The 16,415-nt window shown below is 41.3% G+C and overlaps 1 protein-coding gene across 1 annotated transcript in view; it reads left to right on the plus strand.

The window, feature by feature from the left end:
* reck (reversion-inducing-cysteine-rich protein with kazal motifs) overlaps positions 1 to 15,643 on the plus strand; it is a gene marked incomplete at its 3' end in the record, with an annotated part of 64,475 nt that extends 48,832 nt beyond the window's left edge. Inside the window, exons 12-21 of the mRNA XM_083995234.1 lie at positions 1,228 to 1,364; positions 2,180 to 2,323; positions 3,353 to 3,541; positions 5,180 to 5,299; positions 6,031 to 6,202; positions 7,728 to 7,917; positions 9,067 to 9,280; positions 10,025 to 10,098; positions 11,330 to 11,485; positions 15,413 to 15,643. Of these exons, the coding sequence (XP_083851360.1) occupies positions 1,228 to 1,364; positions 2,180 to 2,323; positions 3,353 to 3,541; positions 5,180 to 5,299; positions 6,031 to 6,202; positions 7,728 to 7,917; positions 9,067 to 9,280; positions 10,025 to 10,098; positions 11,330 to 11,485; positions 15,413 to 15,643 (1,627 nt within the window). The remainder of the gene's footprint in view (positions 1 to 1,227; positions 1,365 to 2,179; positions 2,324 to 3,352; positions 3,542 to 5,179; positions 5,300 to 6,030; positions 6,203 to 7,727; positions 7,918 to 9,066; positions 9,281 to 10,024; positions 10,099 to 11,329; positions 11,486 to 15,412) is intronic.
* Positions 15,644 to 16,415: the final 772 nt, after the last annotated feature.

A 16,415-nucleotide genomic window follows, 5' to 3' on the forward strand; every position in this document is an offset into this window, starting at 1 on the left:
AGATAGATAGATAGATAGATAGATAGATAGATAGATAGATAGATAGATAGATAGATAGATAGATAGATAGATAGATAGATAGATAGATAGATAGATAGATAGATAGATAGATAGATAGACTTTAGAATAAGTCCTGCTCAGAGTTGCTAAAATGCATTAAAATTCAAATATAGAAGTTCAGCAAGTAATCTATTTCAATGTAATGTTTTAAGTATACTTTATTTAAATCCACTGTAGGTGGATACAATGGCTTTTGTGGCTACACCATTTCACGTTTTCAGGGCATTCAAGTTTTATATGTCATAATATGAAACAAACATGGACACAAAATTTACATTTTAACAAATCTGGCGCTTTGAAAACTGTTTTTTATCATTTACAACATTTTTTTTATTTGTCACTGACCCATAGCCTATATATATCTACATATTTACATATCTATTATAGATATAAAAGAGTGAACACCAGCAGGAGATTTTAACACGTTTTTTTAGGCCGCCACCCACACGTTTAACTGTGTTGCTCATATCACGAACGCACGATTCTTACAAGTTGAACCTCGTTGTAAAGGTGACTAATCACTACTCAGACTTTCCAATGATTTAAATTACATGTAATTTAAATCATAACACCAGTTGGTTTCATTAAAGGGGAGAAGACAGACTGAAGGTGCAGATCTACACTATAAAAACTCTTTTACAAAACTTTAATTTAATTTCTAGTAGAGTTGTTCTGGATTAGCACGATGGATATTAATGATCTGATTCATTAAGTTTTCTTTCTGAAGCAGATTTTCACTTTAATCTTTAAAAAAGCTCCAGTTTTATTTTTATTTTTCAAAGTTTATGTTTTCATATTGGCTGTTTATTATGGTCTGGCATCAGATCGGGAAGCTTAAAGTTGCATCGTTCATGTTTGTATTTGTGTTGAGCCTCTAACGGCTGGAAAATCAGTTCAACAGTGACTCAGCAAATTTGTGTTTTTACTGTTGAGTCGTTTCTCTTCGTCTCAGTTAGTTGAGTTGTGTTGTTGCCCCAGTGTGTATATCTGTGTGTGTGTTACTGATATGTTATTGTGTTGTTGTTGTGTGTGTGTGTGTGTGTGTGTGTGTGTGTGTGTATATCTGTGTGTGTGTTACTGATATGTTATTGTGTTGTTGTGTGTGTGTGTGTGTGTGTGTGTGTGTGTGTGTGTGTGTGTGTGTGTGTGTGTGTGTGTGTGTGTCAGGTCGGACTGCGTGGACATCCTGACTCAGTGTGGAGACAGGAAGCGTTTCCATGAGGGTCAGACTCCAGAGAGAATCTGTGAGCTGCTTTCTCCCATCGACGACCCGGAGCGCTGCATCCCGCTGCACCGATACCTCAGTGAGTCGCCGCCACGCCGCCGTGGGGGGTTCAGGGGCATCGGGACAAACCAGCGCTCACTCACTCTGTCTTGTAACTTGGAATGGGGAAAATTAAAACCACAATTTACAGATATTTTACATATGAACGTCTTTATATATGTATGATGGAGTCGGACCTGCAGGTGGTTTCATCTGCTGCCACCAGGGGGCAGAACAACACACAGGCTGAAGGTCCAGTGGGTCACAGTGATTATAGATTATTGATCATCTGGCCTGTGTTTAAAAGGTTTAATCTGGATCAAAATGATCTGGATTTGGAAAGCCCTTTTTTCCCATCCAGGATCAATAATCAATAATCCATCTTTACTTTTATCCAGGTTGGATTGTGAGTGTTTAATGTGACTGTGTGACTTCTTATCCGGTCTGGCTATATACTGTAGATATTTTTTTTTTTAAACAAGCAAATAAACAGTACATTAGTCAAATACATTGTGAATATTTAATAATATAACTTAAAATTTGATGTAATTATCCAGTATTTGGGGAAAAGTTCTTAATTTGTGGGATAATCAAAAATTAACTTGATTGACTTTGTTACTGTTATGGTTTAAAAATCAGGTGCAAAATATATAGTATAAATAGTAGGCTATTTATACTATATTATAAATGTTGTTTATTTGACCAGTTTGAATTGAATCTAAATCCCATTTTGTTCCTGAATCCACCAAACATCTGGGATCAGAATATTCCAGATGTTCTGGATCAAAGTTTTCCTGATCCGACTAAAAAGTTCTGAACAACACAAACTGAGGGTTTGATCCTTTCTTTCTCCAGCCCCCAGTTCCCTTGGCAACAGCATCGTGGAGGAGGTGATCCATCCCTGTAACCCCAACCCGTGTCCTAGCAACCACCTGTGTCAGGTGAACAGGAGAGGCTGTTTGGACGAGCTCAACTGTCAGCCGCACCTCTGTGTCCCAGGTAGTTTTAACATTTTTCTTTTTCTTTTTTTTATTTAGTTTTCTCAGTTTGCATTTTTATTTCAGTTTAGTTTTAGTGAGTTAAAATAAGATTTAGTTTAGTTTTTATTTTTGAGGAATTAGTTAGTATAGTAGTTTTTAATTTACCTCCGAAGATGAACTTCCAAATGTGCATGAAACCTAAAAGGGCTCATATGAAACCCTCACCCATTAAAACAGAAATAAAGACCAAATTTGTTACAAATAAAGGCAAAAAATATGAAACAATTAAATGATAACAAGAATGAGAAGGAAAAAGAAGCAGAGTGATTATTATACAGTCAATATAAGAAGGAAACATGCATAGATAGATAGATAGATAGATAGATAGATAGATAGATAGATAGATAGATAGATAGATAGATAGATAGATAGATAGATAGATAGATAGATAGATAGATAGATAGATAGATAGATATGTCTATATCTGACTCTACTTTACTGCAGTTTAGCACTGAGACCTGGAGTTTGGAGTTACACTGCAAAAACTCAAAATCTTACCAAGAATATTTGTCTTATTTCTAGTCAAAACAAATCTCATTATACGTAAAATCACATTAAAAGCAGCTGGTTTTTAGACACTTTTTACTTCTTTCAAGCATTTTTTTTACTTGAAATAAGTAGAAAAATCTGATAGTGGAGCAAGTTTTTCTTTCTTATAACAAGCACAAAAAACTTACTTTCACTGGCAGATTTTTCTACTTATTTCAAGTGAAAATTTGTTTGAAACAAATGAAAATTATCTAAAAACAAGTTCATTTTTAGGTGACAAGTCTTGTTTTAAGTGGAAAGAGATTAGTTTTGACTAGAAATGAGACATTTTGACAAGAAATAAGACAAATATTCTTGGAAAGATTTAGAGTTTTTGCAGTGGAGTTCTCCTTTTTTGTTTTTTTATTTCAGTTTACTAGATTATTATCTTTTTTTTTACTGCTAGTTTTAGTTTTAGTCTTAGTGAGCTGTAATAACCCGTGTGTGTGTGTGCGTGCAGGCTGCAAGCTGGGCGAGGCCTCTGAGTTCCTGGTGCAGCTGGACGCTCGTATCCAGGTGCCGACGCGGACCGGACCGTCGGGATGCTACGAGGTCTGCAGCTGTGGCGCCAGCGGCCGCCTGGAGAACTGTGTGGAGATGCCGTGTGTCGACACCAGCAAGAGCTGCAGCGTGGGGGGACAGAGGAAGAGTACGACACACACACACACACACACACACACACACACACACAGACACACACACACACTCACTGGTGTAGGAAATACATGAAACTGAGTTGTTGAGTCAGTGGTTCTCAAACTTTTTTACATCAAGGACCCTAAATTGACACAATTAGGCCACAGACCCTCCTCCATTGGACAACATTTTGAAACAAACACCAGAAATACACAAATATATATGTTCTGAGACTGAGACTGAAGAATGTTACTTTTTTAGTCAATGTACGTTCAAATTAGGGCCAATGCGTGAATTTTTGGAAATGTTGTAGAGACATTTCTGGGAAAAAAGTGGTACAATTTCTCCAAAAACATTTAAACAGAAAAAAGTGGTAAGATTTCTCAAAAAAAAAAAAAAAAAAGTTAAAAAAAATTTCTAGAAAAAAGTGGTAAAAATTCCTCAAAAAGTTTTTTATAATGTCTAAGAAAATGGTAAAATTTCTAAAAATAAGAAAAAGGTTGTTTTTTTTAATAATAATAAAAGTGGTTAAAAAAAATTCTAAAAAAAAGTGGTAAAAATTTTCAAAGAAAAAAAAGTTTTTTAAAAATCTAGAAAAAAGTGGTAAGTTTTCTCAAAAGTTACATTTTCTAGCAAAATAGTGGTAAGTTGTTTTTTTTTTGTTTTTTTTTAAGTGGTAAAAAAAAAAAAAATTCTAGAAAAAAGTGGTCAAATTTCAAGAAAAGTTGGGGACCCCCTTGAACCCTCTCGAGGACCCCTGTGGGTCGTTGGACCACACTTTGAGAACCACTGATACTATGTGTATAGTCGTATTAGTTGAGACACCAACTGGAGCAGAGTTAAAGCAGAAGTAAGTGATCCGGTGGTTTTGGCTAAAGCTGCGTTCCAGGCAGGCTTTTGAAACCGTAAATTACAGCTTCAAGTCACGACTTGCGACTTTGTAGCGTTCCAGGCAACCCACTCGTGTTTTTCCGACCTGTTTTACCTGTGAAAGTCACTATAACGGCCACTCGTAACTTCTGACCTGTGAACTCGTACCAGATCGAACTGGTACGACTTCACAGGTCAGAAAAACACGAGTTACGAGTTGCCTTGAACGCACCATAACTTCCTGTCAGCTGATGGAGTCAGCAGCCCCCGCCCTCGTCATGGATCTATTGGTCCTCGTCCCTACGTCGCCACATTCACGGCGTCCCTTGGCTGCACACACAGAGAGGACTGCCCCTTTATGCCGTTCTCTCTCCTCATTGGATAAAACTTGTAGGATACGAGAAAAGTTTTCTCCTGGGCTCAGAGCAGAGCAGAGTGACTGACAGACCCGTGTTTCGGTCCAAACACTCTATGTAAGTGATTGCTGTCAGAAGATACAACTATTTAAGACTTAGATTAACACAAAAATATCGCTTACTTCTGCTTTAAGGTGGAAATACTAAAGAATTAAGGTGGAAATAGTAAAAAAAAAAAAACCTCTTTAAAGAAGCTGCAGTTCCTCTCACGACCACTAGAGGGAGTCATTCTCCACAGACTCAACATGTTAACATGGTCACAGTCACCTGTTAACATCTGTGTGTGTGTGTGTGTGTGTGTGTGTGTGTGTGTGTGTGTGTGTGTGTGTGTGTGTGTGTGTGTGTGTGTGTGTGTGTGTGTGTAGACCATGGCTCCTCCTTCAGAGTCGACTGTCACACCTGCTCCTGTTTTGCTGGAAACACCATCTGCTCCACCAGGGAATGTCTGAGCTCCGACCACGACCACGAACACAAGCACTTCACCGGTAGCTACAGCACACACCTCCACCTCTCTCTCCTCCTTCCTTCCTCCTTATCTCCTCCTTCTGTCCTCCTCCTCCTCCTCCTTCCTCATCTCCTCCAGTCCTCCACTTCACCGGTACAGACAACACACCACCACCTCCTTCTGTCCTCCTTCTGTCCTCCTCATCTCCTCATCTCCTCCTCCTCCTCCTTATCTTCTCCTTCTCTCCTCTGTCTCCTCCTTCTCTCCTCCTCCTCCTTCCTTCCTCCATCTCTCCTCCTTCTGTCCTCCTCATCTCCTCCTCACCTCCTCCAGTCCTCCATCTCATCTCCTCTCCTCCTCCTCCTTCCTTCCTCCTCATCTTCTCCTTCTGTCCTCCATCTCTCCTCCTTCTCTCTGTCTCTCCTTCTTCTTCCTCCTCTTACTCTTTCTCTCCTCCTCTCCTTCTCTCCTCTCCTCCTTCTCTCTCTCTCTCTTCTTACTCTCCTCATCCTTCTCTCCTCCTTTATTCCTCTGTTTACCTCTGTGTTGCAGAATCAGGCTTTTATTTTGAAATTTTCCTGTTTTCTCTTGTAAAACAAGTTTAAAGTGGAAAAGTTTCACATCAGATGTGTTAATAATCAATCAATCCAAAAATCAATAATCAATACCACCTCCTCCTCCTCCCCCCTCCTCCTGCTCCTCCTCCTCCTCCTCCTCCTCCTCCTCCTCCCCCCTCCTCCTGCTCCTCCTCCTCCTCCTCCTCCTCCTCAGGCCTCCCCTGCAGCTGTCCTGATCACTTCATCCCGGTCTGCTCCTCCAACGGTCGGACGTATCCGAGCGCGTGCGTCGCTCGTTGCCTCGGCTTCAAGGATCATCAGTTCGTCTTCGGACAGTGTCGCCTCGGCAACGCCTGCTCCTCCAAGCCCTGCCCCCGCAGCCACAGGTAGCACCTCCTCCTCCTGCTCCTCCTCTTACTGCTCCTCCTCTTCCTGCTCCTCCAAACCCTGTCAGAGGAGCCACAGAACTCCTACAGCTCCCTCTCCCGTCCTCCTCCTCTCCTTCTCTCTTGCTCCTGCTAGCGGTGAACCCAAACCCGAATACGCTATTCAGAAGTACACGAATAAAGCTTTGATCCCGAATAGTATTTCTGTCCGAAGTTTCTCCTCATCATTCTGGAGCTTTTTCCTAAAGAAAAATAAACGTTTGGATCAGCAGCAGCAACATAACCAGGTGGTTCTGGTTCACACTCCAATACAGTAGGTGGCGCTAACGCACCGTAACGTTGGTGCTTCCGCCGCCATAGAAGCACAACACCAGTAGAGATCAAGGGGACAGTTGTCTGTTTGAGAAGTGAAGTCACTTTCGCGTTCAAAAAACTGCAATCCCCTCCCCAAGATATATATACTGACTAGATGCCGCGTTCCCAGGCAGCTCTATTGAGTGGAATACGTCAACTCGGCGGCCATCTTGGTCAGGGGGAAGCCGTGTCTACTTCCTGCACTAGTCAACAGAGACAGACGTCTATCAACCATTAAAATCGCCATAACTCACCGAATATTCAACCGATTTTCAAGCCGTTTGGTTTATTATAAATGTCAGACATATATTTATGATACAACAACAACAACAAAAAATTTTGAATTTTTTTTATAATTTTTGTTTTTATGTATTAAACATACACTTAGATACTCAGACACACACCCACATGCATAAATACACTGAAACATGTTCTACAGGGTCTGACTGGTCTGACTGCTGGTCAGACGTTTATATGTCTATGGTCAGAAACCCCTGACCAAGATGGCCGCCGTGTTGACGTACGCTGAGAAGCAGAACGCGGCATCTAGTCAGTATATATATCTATGGTTAGCCGAGAGCTGAAGCGGAAGTTAGCCGGCTAGCTCGGTGTAGCACTAGCTCGGCTGAAGTCAGTGAGCCCACTTCCGGTTTCTTCCCGAATACGAATCCGAATCCGAATAGTGCACTGGCTCTACACCCCCCTCCTTCTCCTTCTCTCTCTCCTCCGGGGCGGTGCGTGGCGCAGTGGTTAAAGCGGCCACCCCATGTAGAGGCTACAGTCCTCAATGCAGGCGTCCCCGGTTCGAGTCCTGCGTCGGGCAGACCTTTCCTGCACGTCATTCCCCCTCTCTCTGCCTCCCCCTTTCCTGTCTGTCTCACTATGTGCTGTCAAATAAAAAGGAAAAAAAAACAAAAAATATACTTTTTCCCCTCCTCCTCCTCCTCTCCTCCTCTGTTTACCTCGACGTTGCAGAATCAGGCTTTTATTCTGAAGGTTTCCTGTTTCCCTGTTGTCTCCGTGGCGACAGATGTTTGATGTTGTTAATTCACTGTGTTATTTTGTGTGTGTGTGTGTGTGTGTGTGTGTGTGTGTGTGTGTGTGTGTGTGTGTGTGTGTGTGTGTGTGTGTGTGTGTGTCTCTCTGTGTGTGTGTGTGTGTGTCTCTCCAGGTGCGTGCCCCGGTACCGTGTGTGTCTGAGCGACTCCTCCGACTGTCCTCAGTTCGAGTGCGTCGGTCGTCCGTCGTCGTGCGACAAGAACAGCGTGGAGCCGGCGTGCGACACCGACGGCCTCGTGCACCTCAGCGTGTGTCACCTGCAGCAGGCGGGAAAAACGCTGGCCTACATGGGCCACTGCCAGGTAGGGAGTAATCTATTACAGTTACTACGTAGTTACCTAACGAACCTATAAGGCTAAAACTATAGGAATTATGGCAATGGGCCAATTTGCCAAAAATGTTGAACTATCCCTTTAAAATAGTAATCATGGGCCACTGCCAGGTCAGAGAGTAATCTATTACAGTCACTAGTAACCTGGTATAAAGTAATCATGGGCCACTGCCAGGTAGAAAGTAATCTATTACAGTTACTAGTTACCTAATGAACCTACTGCTAAAACTATAGGGATTATGGCAATGGGCCAATTTGCCAAAATGTTGAACTATCCCTTTAAAATATTGATCATGGGCCACTGCCAGGTCAGGAAGTAATCTATTACAGTTACTAGTTGCCTGTTGAAACGTAATTATAATCATGGGCCACAGCCAGTTCGGAAAGTAATCTATTACAGTTACTAGTTACCTCTTGAAATAGTAATCATGGGCCACCGCCAGGTCAGGAAGTAATCTATTACAGTTACTAGTTACCTGTTGAAACGTAATTATAATCATGGGCCACCGCCAGGTCAGGAAGTAATCTATTACAGTAACTAGTTACCTGTTGAAATAGTAATCATGGGCCGCTGCCAGGTCAGGAAGTAATCTATTACAGTTACTAGTTACCTGTTGAAATGGTAATCATAATCATGGGCCACTGCCAGGTCAGGAAGTAATCTATAACAGTTACTAGTTACCTGTTAAAACGTAATTATAATCATGGGCCACTGCCAGGTCAGGAAGTAATCTATTACAGTAACTAGTTACCTGTTGAAATAGTAATCATGGGCCGCTGCCAGGTCAGGAAGTAATCCATTACAGTTACTAGTTACATGTTAAAAAGTAATCATGGGACGCTGCCAGGTCAGCAAGTAATCTATTACAGTTACTAGTTACTTGGTATAAAGTAATCATGGGCCGCTGCCAGGTCAGGATGTAATCTATTACAGTTACTAGTTACCTGTTAAGAAGCTTTATTGTCACTGTAAAAAACAATAGGAATACAACGAAATTTCTGTATGGGATTATATCTAATATAATATCTAATTAAATATGCAAATGAGCGCATATTTAATTAGATATAGCCTCATTTACATATTTAAACATAAAACTTGTGTGTGTGTGTGTGTTGCTAGGAGTCGTGCAGGAAGCAGCAGCCGGTGTGCGGCCACAACGGAGAGACCTACAACACGGTGTGCGACGCCTTCACCGACCGCGTCGCCGTGGACTACGAGGGCCCGTGTCACGCCGTGGGCGCCGTGTCGGACGTGGTGGCGCTGGAGTCGGCCTGCGGTTCGATTCCCTGTCCGCCGCTGTCCACGCCCGGCTGCCGGCCCGTCACGCCGCCAGGTGGGCGGAGCTAAAACATCATAAATAAAAAAGGGTCATTCCACCAAAAGAGCACCATTTGCTCGTTGTAACTCTTAAAAATTAAACTTCATTTTTCATTCCATTTCAGTATAGAATTTTTTAATATACACATTTACTCATTCAAAATGAGTTCTGGTCAATCTCAGGCTACTTTGTATAATTTATTGCAACTTTCAAAAGTTTATTATCATTGCATTTTAGAAGTATGAGTAACGGCGATGAGATTTTAGCATAAAACCAGCAATTGTGTGAAATCTAGCCACACAGCATCTATACTAATAGCTGGAGCACACATAGAACATTCTTAGGATTTAACTGAATATTTTACTTTTTAAAGTTTTTTAAGTGTAGATATAATATGAAGTCACACTAATATGCAAAAAAAATTTGATTTTAGAAGGATTTTAATCATTATGCAATGTGCATTGAGGTAAAATATAGCGTTTGGCTGTGGGGACCGGCAACAAAGGCTACTGTATGTTTCAGTGTTTTGAAAGCCTTTTTAGAGTAATTAAAAATTATATATCTTTAATTTCTACAGTGATTCATGTGTATGGTGCTTTGTTAATTAATTAAATGTAATTTATATTATATTATTACATGTTTTTATACATTTAATATGCTGGGGACAGAAATGGCACTCTTTTGGTGGAATCGCTCATAAATATAATTCTCAAGTAGAAACATTAACGGTGACGTCGTCTGTGTTCTCTCTGATTTCAGGAGCGTGTTGTCCCGTCTGCGCCAGCATGCTGCAGATCCTCTGGAACAAGGAGCAGATGAACACGTTCTCCAAGGTACGAACCCATTGATCACACTGACTGACTGATTGATCATCCATATGAGAATTAAAAATAAGAATAAAAAAGAATTTAAAAATAAATAAAAATGAACCATCAGTACCGGTAAGAGCCATAAAAGAAAAGATTAAAAATTCAAGTTCAAATGAGAATAAAAAAGACATAAAAGAGCAGCAGTAACACGACTCTCATGCTGAGTTAAAAAGCCAAAGAATAAAAGTGAAGTTTTAAGCTGTAATTTAATTTTTTTTATTTTATTTCTAGTGGTAATTCGTTCCGCAATTTAGGAGCTAAACACAGAAAATGTTCCATCACCTCCTGTTTTTAGTCTTTAGTACTTTAGGGAACAACGAGGAAGAAGAGCAGATCAGCTGAGGGAGTGGAGATATTTATATTATATTGATGTATTGATGAGCTGCTGATCTGTTTAAGGCTTTAAAAACAAACAAATAAAGCATTAAAAAAGAATCACTCGCTAACAATCATTAAAATATAAAACAGATTTAGTCTCGGATAAAAAACCTCGGATGGTTTTGACAACAGATTTACATTTGTCAAATTTTATGTTTAAACATGTAAATGAGGCAATATCTAATTAAATATGCGCTAATTTGCATATATTTCCAGAACAGAAACCTGAACAATGGCTAAATCTACTTTGTTTTATTGTGTTGACATATTAGAGTCTTTAGTTTTTACAGAGGAGGATTGTGGATATCTCTTTTTATCACTCTGTAAATGAGAAAATACTGTCACCAGCCCTAAAAAAAAGAAATCTAATTTGTCCATGTTTTTAGTAATAAAATGTTGTATAAATGAGGCTGTGAATGATATATCAACAATCCCTTCTGTAAAAACCTTCAGAATATAGAAAGGGATCAAAGTGGAAGGTTTGGTGTCTGTAAGTGCTGCTGAAGTGTTAAAGTTTGGGTTTTAAAACAGTTTAAATTAGATTTTAGAGGGGTGCAATTACAGCCGTCGGCCACCGGGTGGAGCTGTGACACTGAAGTTTCTCAGTTTGTTTCCTGTGAAGAGCAAAACTAACTCCATTCACCTGCAGAAACAGAGCAGCAGGTGTTCACACAGATGTTCCAGATGTTTCCTGAGTCGTGTGCAGGTGACCTTTGACCTCTGACCTGTGTGTGTGTGTGTGTGTGTGTGTGTGTGTGTGTGTGTGTGTGTGTGTGTGTGTGTGTGTGTGTGTGTGTGTGTGTGTGTGTGTGTGCAGCTGAACCGGAACCAGCCGGTCACCGTCCACGACGTGCTGCAGATCCTTCGGCTTCACGTCTCGGTGCCTCAGTGCGACGTCTTCGGCTACTTGAGCATCGACCACGAGCTCGTCGTGCTCATCGCGCCGGTCGACCAGCAGCCAACACCTCTGCAGGTAAACACACACACACACACACACACACACACACACACACACACACACACACACACACACACACACACACACACAGACACACACACACACACACACACACACACACACACAGACACACACACACACACACACACACACACGCACACAGACACACACACACACACACACACACACACACACACACACACACACACACACACACACACACACACACACACGCACACACACACACACACACCAGAGTCATTTGTTGATGTTTTCAGTCCGGTTGAGAAGTTGTTTATATCCAGTTGTTTACTACTGTAGGTGACAGAAAAGTCAACAGGAAACTCACCGACTGGTTCTGATTCAGCAGATCAGAGTCAGTTTGTTCCCACGGTCATTGAACGCCTCGCAGCAGAGTCTGAGACAGAGAGAGGAACAAAGGAATGAATGAATGAATGAACGAATGAATGAATCAACGAATGAATGAATGAACGAATGAATGAATGAATAAACAAATGAATGAATCAACGAATGAATGAATGAATAAACAAATGAATGAACGAACGAATTAATGAATGAACGAATGAATGAACAAATTAATGAATGAACGCACGAACAAATGAACGAATGAATGAACAAACGCATGAACGAATAAATGAATGAATGAACGAACGAATGAACAAATGCACAAACGAACGAACGAATGAATGAAAAAGAAGAAGAAAGAGAGAGAAGTTTCACCTCCAGATGTTTTTTAACTGAAATAAATAAAACTTTATTCTCACTTTTCAAAATAAAACACCACAGGAAGTGAAGAGCTGAGCGTCCGTCTCCGTAGCAACAGAGGGGGGAGGGGCTCCTCCTGAGTCAAGGAAGGAAGGAAGGAAGGAAGGATAAAGGGAAAGATGCAAGAAGGAAGGGAAAAGGGAAGGAAAGAAAGATGGAGGGAGGGAGGGAACAGATTGGGTCAATTGGGTCAAGAAGGAAGGAAGGAAGGAAGGAAGGAAGGACAAAGGGAAAGATGGGAGGAAAGAAGGAAGGGAAAAAGGAAAGAAAGATAGAAGGAGGGAGGGAACAGATTGGGTCAAGAAGGAAGGAAGGGAAAAGGGAAGGAAAGAAAGATGGAGGGAGGGAACAGATCAGGTCAACTGGATCAAAAGAGGAAGGAAGAGAGAATAAGACTGTTTAACATCTGAGTGAAGGAAAAACCAGAGAAACAGAGGATGAAGGTTTTTATACAAACAGAGAAATGAGAGAAGAGCAGCCGAACACACACACACACACACACACACACACACACACACACACACACACACACACACACATACACACACACACACACACACACACACACACACACACACACACACACACACATACACACACACACACACACACACACACACACACACACATACACACACACACACACACACACACACACACACACACACACTCGGCAGCTCTGGTGCTTAATTTCTGGCAGGATTTTAGTTTTAGCTGTTACTAAGCAACAGCTCCTCACCTGTGATGTGATGTTGATGCTGAGGCTTCGTCTCAGGTCGTTCAGTTCGTTCAGGTGTGTGTGTGTGTGTGTGTGTGTGTGTGTGTGTGTGTGTGTGTGTGTGTGTGTGTGTGTGTGTGTGTGTGTGTGTGTGTGTGTGTGTGTGTGTGTGTCCTCTGATGTTGATCTCTGCGATGCGTTCAAGTGCAAAATTACACAACTGTGACAAAACTCTGTGAAACTCAGCACAGAAGTTTGGTTTTAAAATGAGAACTTGTCCTCAGAGTGGGGGTTAGAGGGTTAGCTAGTACAGTAATTATTTGAATTGAATTGAATTGAATTAACTTTATTGATCCCGAAGGAAGTTCTCGAGCACATTTACACACTGTTATCCCTTATTGGTGAAAGTGATGCTGTTACAACCATCCCCCGTCTTCCCTAATAATAATAATAATAATAATTAGCCTACTAATTACTAATTATAATGGCGGTATACAATGATACGTCGTTTCATTTTTCAGCTCATACACGTTTGTTTTCAGTCGGGTCCAAAAGCCACAGCACTGACAGAGCGTCATGTTTCCATGACGACTGGCCGGAAAAGATTAGCAGTGCCTCATGTTTATATGACCCCCGATCGTAAAAATAAAACTCTGAGTGAGAAGTAACACTAAACTTTAACATCAAAGACACACGTACGCAGTGCACAAGTACGCAGGTTATTTGAAGCGCTGCTCAACGAGCCGCTCCAGTTGGACAGTAGCCGAGCTAACGGAGCTAGCGGAGCTAACGGAGCTACGGAGCTAACAGAGCTAACAGAGCTAACAGAGCTAGCGGAGCTAACGGAGCTAACAGAGCTAACAGCGCTAGCGGAGCTAACGGAGCTACGGAGCTAACGGAGCTAACGGAGCTAGCGGAGCTAACGGAGCTAGCCGAGCTAACAGAGCTAACGGAGCTAACAGGTAAACAGATACACGTGTGGTCGGAGCGGTGCCTGGACTCCTTTGCTGATAATGATGTCGGCATTTTCGGCAGGTTTTTGCTTGTATTTATACAGTCTCTATTCTATGGTATCATCACAACATCCTGCAAATGCATTTTTGGTCATTTTCGGCCGAAAATATGCGGTTGCCTGATTTTTTGATGCATCTGAAATTTATTTCATTTTATTTATGTTTAATTCGGTGAGTCTTTTGCGTACCACCTAGAGGGAGCCCACGTACCACTAGTGGTACGCGTACCACAGTTTGAGAATCACTGTTTTAGAGGTTTACCACCGGCTGGTTAAACTCTTAAATGTTGGTCTCATTGATGAAATCTAACAATTGTGGCTGTAGCAGAAGTTTGTTTGTGGTTAGACAGAAGAGCAGCACTGCCTTGGGGTCTGTACGCACAGAAAACACCACATTTACATCAATAAATAAATGTTTTACAATGAACCAGGCCGATCTCAGAGCTGGCAAGACTCTCCGGTAAGGCATATTGAACGGTTAAATGCCGTTAACGGGACGAGAGCAGTCAAAACGGCGGTTTAAAGCTAGCTACAGCGAGGGTAGGTTCACTTCCTGTTTTCAAAGTAAAAGCACCAATTCTATCGTAATGGCTTTCCTTATGATAAAAGGCAACGGGTATTTTATTTTGTGAAAATAACCGGAAGTGCGTTGCTCACTACAGCTAGCTTTAGTAACGCCGACTTCGTTGAAACAAAATTGTAAACAGCTGGTATTTTGTCAGATTTTCAACATGTTTGGGATCTAAACGACTACTTTCTCGCCTGAAAATGTTTCAAATGTTGCTAAAGTTATATATTTACAGAGTTTAGAGCGTTGCTCGGCGACGTGTAAATGACGTCACGGCGGCACTAGTGATACTCAGTTGTAATGGAAACACAACCAAACCGAGCCGAGCCGTGCCGAGCCGAGCCGAGCCGTGCTAGTGGAAATGCGCCATAAGCTAACACCAGGACGTCAGCTGTTAAAACCCTCCCGTTGTGGGACACGACATGAAACTACTCCAGTTAGCTCAGTCATGTTGGAACTCAGATATCCGCTGGAGAAAATATTTTTTCATGGAGCGTTTATTGAGTCACTGAGTTATTAAAGTTAAACAGGTAGCTAACCATTAGCCCTGCTAATCTATGATAACCATGACTAATTACAAAAACGTGCACACATAAATAGTAATGTTTGTCCAATTATAAACTTTACAAACATCAGATTAGTCTAAACGGTGATATAGTGACGTGAACAATGAGATAAATATAGTGAAACTCTCGTCCGTCACTATTGTTCTCATGCTGGTTTTCTACCAGAAAGTAGTTGTAAACAACAAGGAGATTAATTCTATAAGCAGGAGGAAGGTTCTATAGGGATTATGGCAATGGGCCAGTTTGCCAGAATGTTGAACTATCCCTTTAAGCATGTGTTTGTCTCCTCCAGATTGAAGCGTGCAGTAAAGAGGCGGAGAAGATCGACGCCCTCATCACCTACGCCAGCCCGACCCTCTTCTCCCAGGTTCCTCTGTCGGCGCTGCTCGCCTCCCAGATCCAGACCTCCTCCATCCACTCCTCCGCCGCCGCCATGGCAACCGCCTCGCCCCTCCCCCCCGGCGCCTGCTTCCTGCTCGGCCTCCTCATCGCCACCGCCCCCGCAGTCATCCTCCGCCTCTAAGTCTTCATCACCTTCCTCCTCCTCCTCCTCACACTGCAAAAACTCTAAATCTTTCCAAGAATATTTGTCTTATTTCTTGTCAAAATGTCTCATTTCTAGTCAAAACTAAACTCATTCTACGTAAAATAAGACTCATCACATTAAAAAGTAGCTTGTTTTTAGACACTTTTCACTCGAAATAAGTAGAAAAATCGAAAAAAGGAAGAAAAACTTGCTCCACTATCTGATTTTTCTACTCATTTCAAGTGAAAATTTGTTTGAAACTGAGTGTGAAAGTGAAAATGATCTAAAAACAATTTATTTTTTATGTGATGAGTCTGATTTTAAGTAGAATGAGATTTGTTTTGACTGGAAATGACATTTTAACTAGAAATAAGACAAATATTCTTGGTAAGATATTGTGTTTTTGCAGTGGAGGAGGAGGAGGAAGAGGAGGAACACTGCAAAAACTCAAAATCTTTCCAAGAATATTTGTCTCATTTCTTGTCAAAATGTCTAATTTCAATCTCTTTCCACTTAAAATAAGACTTATTAACTTGTTTTAGACACTTTTTACTTCTTTCAAGCAGATTTTCACTTGAAATAAGTAGAAAATCTGATAGTAAAAGTAAGTTTTCTGTACTTATTGTAATAAGGAACAAAAACTTGCTCCACTATCAGATTTTTCTACTTATTTCAAGTGAAAATCTGCTTGAAAGAAGTAAAAAGTGTCTAAAAACAAGCTAATAAGTCTTGTTTTAAGTGGAAAGAGATTAGTTTTGACTAGAAATGA

The sequence above is a fragment of the Trachurus trachurus genome, assembly GCF_905171665.1.
Source record: "Trachurus trachurus genome assembly, chromosome: 20".
NCBI classification, from domain to species: Eukaryota; Metazoa; Chordata; class Actinopteri; order Carangiformes; family Carangidae; genus Trachurus; species Trachurus trachurus.